Below are 7,839 nucleotides of genomic sequence, written 5' to 3' on the forward strand. Positions count from 1 at the left end.
ACCTTTTTTGCTTAAAAATATATATACACCACCAATTTTGCTTAAAAATATATATACACATATAGAAAAAAACCATATGTTAGATAATCAGAAAACTCCCTATATGTTTCATTCATTCATTTTATTGATTGATTGACTGAGATGGAGTTTCGCTCTTGTTGCCCAGGCTGGAGTGCAATGGCGCGATATCGGCTCACCGCAACCTCAACCTCCACCTCCTGGGTTCAAGTGATTCTCCTGCCTCTCCCAAGTAGCTGAGATTACAGTCATGTGCCACCATGCCTGACTAATTTTGTATTTTTTAGTAGAGATGGGGTTTCTCCATGTTTGTCAGGCTGGTCTCAAACTCCCGACCTGAAGTGATCCACCCATCTCAGCCTCTCAAAGTGCTGGGATTACAGGCATGAGCCACTGCACCCAGCCCATTTTATTTATTTTTAACATTTTTTTCCCTATACATTTTAAATGTTTCCCTGTTTTTCTTTTCCCTGAAAGAAAAGCTGCCACCAGCTATAACTGCTTTACCACCCACCCCTCAAACCCTTTGCAGCCTGGTCTCTTCCCCATTACACTCCAGAAATTACTGACGATTTTCAGTCATCTAATAATCCAATTACTGCATTTTTTCAGTTCTCATCTTCCAACTTTTCTGCAGCATTTAACATTTTCTCTTTTTCTCATTTCCTTCTCCTTTCCTTTCCTTGGTCTTCCTATTACTGGGCCATGTTCCTGCCAACTAAATTGTAAGTATTTCACCCTTTTTTCCTTGGCAGTAATCTTATCTACTTCCTAAGTCTCATACTATTTCTTACTTTAGACCAGTCCATGGCCATAATTTTAACTGCAAAATAAGTGTAACATATCCTTTTAAATTACTTTAAATTTAATATATATTGCTTAATTTTTTTTTTTTTTTTGAGACAAAGTCTCACTCTGTTGCCCAGGCTGGAGTGCAGTGGCATGATCTTGGCTCATTGCAACCTCTGCCTCCTGGATTCAAGTAATTTTCATGCCTCAGCCTCCCAAGTAACTGGGATTATAGGTGTACACCACTACACCTGGCTAATTTTTGTTTTTTTTTAGTAGAGACGAGTTTCACCATGTTGGCCAAGCTGGTCTTGAACTTCCAACCTCAGGTAATCTGCCTAGGCCTCCCAAAATGCTGGGATTACAGGCGTGAGCCACCACGCCCAGCCTCTATATGTCTCGATTTAAAAACAGTAACTTGGCTGGGTGTGGTGGCTCACGCCTGTAATCCTAGCACTTTGGGAGGCAGAGGTAGGTGGATCACGAGGTCACGAGTTCAAGACCAGCCTGGCCAAGATGGTGAAACCCCATCTCTACTAGAAATACAACAAATTAGCTGAGTGCAGTGGCAGGCGCCTGTAATCCTAGCTACTTGGGAGGCTGAGGAATGAGAATCGCTTGAACCTGGGCGGCAAAGGTTGCAGTGAGCCGAGATCATGCCACTGCACTCCAGCCTGGGCAACAGAGTAAGACTCCATCTCAAAACAAACAAACAAAAAACCACTTATGCTGACCCCTTTCAGCATAAACTATCATATACAGGAGACACAAATGACTCAAATATAGGAAAAATAAATGACTCACCAATTGTATAAACAACTTCAACATCATCCATTTGGGAATCAGTAATGCTGTTCTTGGCTTCACCTTTAACTTCCCCAAGAAGAAAACCTTCCTATGAAGATAAAGAGGCAGTATATGGAATACACTGATAGAATTACTGTTCAGTCACTTAACTAACCAGTATTTCCTGGATATTTTACTACATATACAAGTATATGCTACCAGTTGGAGGCACATGAAAGATCTAAGATGCTTCTAGCTTACTTGGGAAACATGAAGAATTAAATAAAAATGAGAAGAGGCCAGGCACAGTGGCTCACACCTGTAATCCCAGCACCTGAAGACCATGGTGGGCAGATGGCTTGAGCCCAGGAGTTCAAGACTAGCCTGGGCAACACAGTAAAACCCCTCTTCAAAAACAAACAAAAAAAAGTAGGCATGCTACCACACGCCTATAGTCCAAGCTACTCGGGATCACCTAGGCCTAGGAGGTTGAGGCTGCAGTGAGCTGCGATCACGCCACTGTACTCCAGCCCAGATGACAGAGTAAGACCCTGTCTCAAAAGAAAAAAAGTAGAAATAAAGAGGGGAGGAAGGGGAAAGAGATTAGTCCGGCCCGAAATAATTAGAGAAGGCCCTGGAGAGCAAGCACAGATTAGACTTTAAAGGGCTGGGCAATGTTTGTGTAGGCAGGGCATGGAACACTCAGCACACTTGTAAGGATAGAAGACTTAAAGCCAGAAATGAGCACACACTGAGCAATGAGTAGAGCACTTTGCCTTGGAGCAGAAGGAAATCAAAGATAAATTAGAGCCAGCCAATAATGGAACACCCCGAATGACTAGCCAAAGAGTCTGGATTTAACCACATGTGCTTCTGGGAGTTAGAGAAAGCTTCAAAGTTATGAAATGACATGATTAGTGTTTTCTGATTAAAACTCATGCACAATATGAAACATTAAAATTCAATTTCAGAGTCTGCTTTCTAAAAGGAGTGCTGAGCGCCTAATTCTTTTAAAACTACTTGTATTCTGCCACCCCAGTGGTAATTTATCTGAGTTTCGGAGAATTAAATTTCTCTAGGCACACTTAAAGATCCAAAGTGCTTGACAGACAATGAAGATTTTATGTCTTTTTTTTTTTTTTTTTTACAAGGGTCTAGCTCTGTCACCCAGGCTGGAGTGCAGGGGTGCAATCACTGCTCACTGCAGCTTTGACCTCCCAGGCTCAAGCAATCCTCCTGCCTCAACCTCCCAAGTAGCTGGGACTATAGGCATGTGCCACCACATTGGGCTAATTTTTAAAATTCTTTTGGCCGGGCGTGGTGGCTCACGCCTGTAATCCTAGCACTTTGGGAGGCCGAGGTGGGCGGATCACGAGGTCAAGAGATCGAGACCATCTTGGCCAACATGGTGAAACCCCGTCTCTACTAAAAATACAAAAATTGGCTGGGTGTAGTGGCACAAGCCTCTGGTCCCAGCTACTTGGGAGGCTGCGGCGGAATAATCACTTGAACCCAGGAGGTAGAGGCTGCAGTGAGCTGAGATTGCGCCACTGCACTCCAGCCTGGCGACAGAGCAAGACTCTGTTTTTAAATTAAAAAAAAAATTTGTAGACATAAGGTCTCCTTATGTTGCCCAGGCTGGTCTTTAACTCCTGGGCTCTAATGATCCTGCTGCCTCTGCCTCCCAAAGTGCTGGGATTACAGGAAGATTTTATATTCTTTATAAATAATGCTTTCCCCCCTAAAAGTAAAAAAGGAGTATTTCCATAATATGAGTCTTTACTGGAATCACGCGGGGGGGATATCCAGAATCTAGCATTCTTGATTTTGATACTCCCAAAGGCAAACTCAGGGAAGGGAAGCAGGGGCAATGCAAGTGCAACTACCCAGAAAAACCATCCTTTAAAGACATTCAGACATTCACAAAAAGATCTGAGAAACAGGGGTCTCTCTAGCACTCAGGTACTTCCCAAGGGCTAATCCTTTAAGCTACAGAGGACTTAAGGACCCATTCTACCTACACTAAAGACGTTCAAAAATAATTTCCACAGCTACACATATATTTTAAATTGTCATATATTTGCTCTTTACTGGGTATTTATAAGGTTATATGAAATTGTATAAATAAAATATACCAATTCTAACCTTTATTAGGATTGTACTAGAAAGCAATTTTGTAATTTTTATATTTTGTAGAGACTGGGTCTCACTAGGTTGTCCCTTCATGGGCTCAGGTGATCCACCCGCCTCAGCCTCCCAAAGTGCTGGAATTACAGGTGTGAGCCACCACGCCCCGCCTATATTAAGGCAATTGTAAGACAGACTTTATATCTTAAAATGAACTTAGCAGAAATTACTAGGCATTGTACAGCAGGATATTCTCCTAACTGTATTACACAGCAGGGAGGTGTATTTTAGATGCTTAGAATTTCTTTCTGCAAGTTACTGAAAGTACTACAGGACATAAACTACTTCCGAGCTCAAAGTTTTACAGTGTTTCTTTGATTCACAAAACTTCTAGAAAATAGGCAATGTACTTTAAAAAACTGTTTTAACAAATTTAATAACGCAAATAAAAAGTTATCTTATATACCAGATTAAGCTGTTCCATCCACTAAGATTTGCCAAAAAAGAGCCACTGGATGCAACATCATTTTTATTCCCTTACCATCCTACCATCTCACAAACCCGCGTAGGCGCTGCCCCGCACGAAAAAGTCCGGCTGGCTTTGCAAACGCCTGTCGGGCGTCGCGAGAAACGGAAAGTTAACCGCAGGCTCCGCAGAGCAGCGGGAGGACGCTCCATGAACTTTCCATCTTTTCACGCCCAAGTTTCCACAGCGAAAGGGGCGCTGAGGCAAGATGGGGGCTTGTGGGACACTTGGGTCGGAAAAGGGAAATACACGGAGGGTAGCAAAGGGAAGGCTAATGCTGGAGACGACTTCGTGAGCACGCGACATCTGAGGGACCGCTGAGGGGGAGAGAAGGCAGAGCCGCGACAGCCGGGAGGAGGCGCGGTGACGTCGGGGGTGCCCGCGGGCGAGGACCGGGGCAACTGCGGGGAGGCAGGCCGCGCGCAGGGCTCTTCCCAGGCGACGCCGGACCCCGCCCCGTCCCTCGGCTCACCGTGTCCGAGTCCGTGTTGAGGTGCTGGAAGGCGAGTGCGCCGAGCACAAAACCCGAGAGCACTGCCGACGTGCTCTCGCCCTCCATGCTGCCGCCGCCGCCGCCTCCGGCTGCACTAGAGGTCTAGTGCCGGGTGCGCAGGGCCCGGATCCTGTGGCGGCGGCGAGGCGGGGCCCGAGCAGGGGGCGTGGCCCAGCGAGGGGGCGGGGCCTGCGCCGGCGCACGGGCCGCTGTGCTCCAGGGACGGGGCTAGGGGGTTGAGGACCGGCGCGGGCGGTCCCCAGCCACGCGCTCGGCTCATCCTTTGCTTCTGCTGGCGGTTTCTCCCGGAGGGCGGCTCCGTGCCGGCACCACTGCACAGGGCCGCGAATTGCGTTTTGGTGGCCTGCGACTGCTGAGCAACCTGTCACAAAGATGCAAAGCTAGCAAAATGAACACGATTGACAGGGTCATTTTAAGACCAGCAGTGGTTACAAGAATAAAAGAGTTGCGTAGCAACGTTACGATACTACAATGGATATGCTACGATGGATATGTTTTTAGGTTTGAAACTGCATTTTAGTGCCCCTCACTCACTGAAACGTCTAGAATACTAATAACCATTTGGGGTTGTCTCTTCTAGAACTCTCCAGTCATGCTCTGTTACCTTGCTTTTAGAAAACTTCAGCCTAATTTAAACAATACATGGATTTGTAATGTTCTGACAGTTTCATGCTGGGCATAATCATAGTGTGCTGGTTCATTTAATGTAAATGATAAGGTGAGTGGACACACACACGTAAAGCTATGCTTTTTAAATGACTGAAAGTCAGCATAATATCAGACTACTGAATTAGTGTGGCACATTTGTGGGTTTTGTTGTCCAGCAGTCGTGTTTGGCTGAGTAACACACAATATATATATACACATATATATACATATATATGTGTATATATATGTATATATATAATGCTTATATATTTATTCCCTACAATTAAGTTTCTTGCCTTAATTTTGTAGGGGTGAAGGGAAAGCTCTGCCCTCTAAAGGTTCACTGGCGTGAACTAGCAAAAGAAAAGATGAACAGAAGAAAAGGGCATACAAATTTATTTTTAATTTTTACTTTTTGGAGACCAAGTCTCACTCTGTTGCCCAGGCTGGAGTGCAGTGAAAGCATCTCCGCTCACTGCAGCCTCCGCCTCTCGGGTTCAAGAGGTTCTTCTGCCTCAGCCTCCTGAGCAGCTGGGATTACAGGCACCTGCCACTAAGCCTGGCTAATATATTTTGTGTTTTTATTAGAGACGAGGTTTCACCTTGTTGAGCAGGCTGGTCTCGAACTCTTGACCTTAGGTGATCTGTCAGCCTCAGCCTCCCAAAGTGCTGGGATTACAGATGTGGCCAGTGCTCCTGGCATACAAATTTATTAATATGCCCTGGAGAAAATCACAGGAGAGTGATTACCCAATAACCCCATGAGGTTCAGATGCTTATGTACACTTTTTCATAGGGGAGAGGGAGATGGAGGAATGTAAGTACTTTTGAGGGCACTAATGATTATTTGGATGAGCCTGAGAGATGGACGATTGCTTGCAAAGGATTCTTTTTGGACGTTGGATGAGCCCAAGCGGAAATCAATGGCTTCGGACAAAGTTCCTCTGGGCTCTAGATTTGATATTTGACTTTCAGCCTTCTTGCAGTCAGTAGATAATGAAATTTCAATGAAGGGGTGGAAGACAATTGTTGTAGGGTTGACAATGAGTGGACAGGCATGCAGGAGTATGATTATACAAAGGGAGTATGGTCTAATGGTAATAAGCCGGGGGAACTTAGCATAGACTGTTAGTTCAGGCTCTTCTCTGTGTCCTTGTGTCTTCAGAGGTAAGGATGTTCCTTTTCTCTATGTAAGGGGAGGGGGCCTCTCAAATGGGGGTCTTATGACCTACTTCAGGGAAGAACACCAGGTTTTATGGCCTGCCTCAGGGCAGATGGCCAGAGTATTCTTTCAATGGTTTATGGCCTGCTTCAGGGGAAAAGGAGTGAGGGGAAGGTGAAAATGACCTCTTTGCTTTTGCTGTTTTCTCAAATGCTCAGGTGCTGTGTTATTTTGGAGTAGTGCGTCCTGAACCCCATCACTAGTTTTACTGCCTGCAGTCCAGAGCAGCACAGTAGATGAACAAAATATTCTTTCCAAAGCCAAAAAATCTGGGGTACGAGTGGCAATAAAGAAATAGTAGAGGAGAGTAAAGGAATAAATAAATGGGTTATATAATGAGGGAAATCCAATATTCATTAAGACCTTCAAAGAAACTCAAAGCAAGGGATGATATTGTCTCTTAGCTCAATTACATCAGATGGCTGAAATAAGGAAGATACATATTGCTAAGAACTCTGCTTTTGAAACCTGAAGAGATCAAATGGAAGCCTGAGTGGCCACGCCCCAGGAGGCATATTCATATGATAGGCTGACGACTGGACAGATTATTAATGACTGAATGGGGTTTTAGAAATGTGCCGCTGTCTTTTAACTCTTATGATTCTTTTGCTATAAGGAATCGGTGGTCAAAGATAAAGGATTGGTCGTAGTATAGTAAAAACGAAAATAAAAATTTAGTCTTTGTCCTGAGTTCCTGGCATGGAGCTTCTAAAACCTTAGGAATTTATTGGTTTTTGTATGCTCAAGAATGACTCATGGGAGAGTGTATGTCCGTTCTTGCACTGCTATAAAGAAATATCTGGCTAGGAACAGTGGCTCATGCCGGTAATCTCAGCACTTTGGGAGGCCGAGATGGGTGGATCACCTGAGGACAGGAGTTCAAGACCAGCCTGATCAACATAGGGAAACTCCATCTCTATTAAAAATAAAAAAAAACTGGCCGGGCACGGTGGCTCAAGCCTGTAATCCCAGCACTTTGGGAGGCCGAGGCGGGTGGATCACGAGGTCAAGAGATCGAGACCATCCTGGTCAATATGGTGAAACCCCGTCTCTACTAAAAATACAAAAAAAATTGGCTGGGCATGGTGGCGCGTGCCTGTAATCCCAGCTACCCAGGAGGCTGAGGCAGGAGAATTGCCTGAACCCAGGAGACGGAGGTTGCGGTGAGCCGAGATCGCGCCATTGCACTCCAGCCTGGGTAACAAGAGC

The 7,839-nt window shown here is 45.1% G+C and overlaps 1 protein-coding gene across 1 annotated transcript; it reads right to left on the bottom strand.

The window, feature by feature from the left end:
- Nucleotides 1–1,464: 1,464 nt before the first annotated feature.
- Nucleotides 1,465–4,895, bottom strand: LOC116547344 (BRCA1-A complex subunit Abraxas 1-like). The gene is made up of 2 exons (XM_032273324.1): nt 4,719–4,895; nt 1,465–1,702 (listed from the first exon to the last, which is right to left on the bottom strand). Exons 1-2 carry the CDS (start codon nt 4,803–4,805, stop codon nt 1,547–1,549), a joined length of 243 nt encoding a protein of 80 aa, XP_032129215.1. The 5' UTR covers nt 4,806–4,895; the 3' UTR covers nt 1,465–1,546.
- Between the last annotated feature and the right edge of the window lie 2,944 nt (nt 4,896–7,839).

The sequence above is a fragment of the Sapajus apella genome, unplaced genomic scaffold (assembly GCF_009761245.1).
Source record: "Sapajus apella isolate SASKATOON/1434 unplaced genomic scaffold, GSC_monkey_1.0 scaffold2758, whole genome shotgun sequence".
NCBI lineage: Eukaryota > Metazoa > Chordata > Mammalia > Primates > Cebidae > Sapajus > Sapajus apella.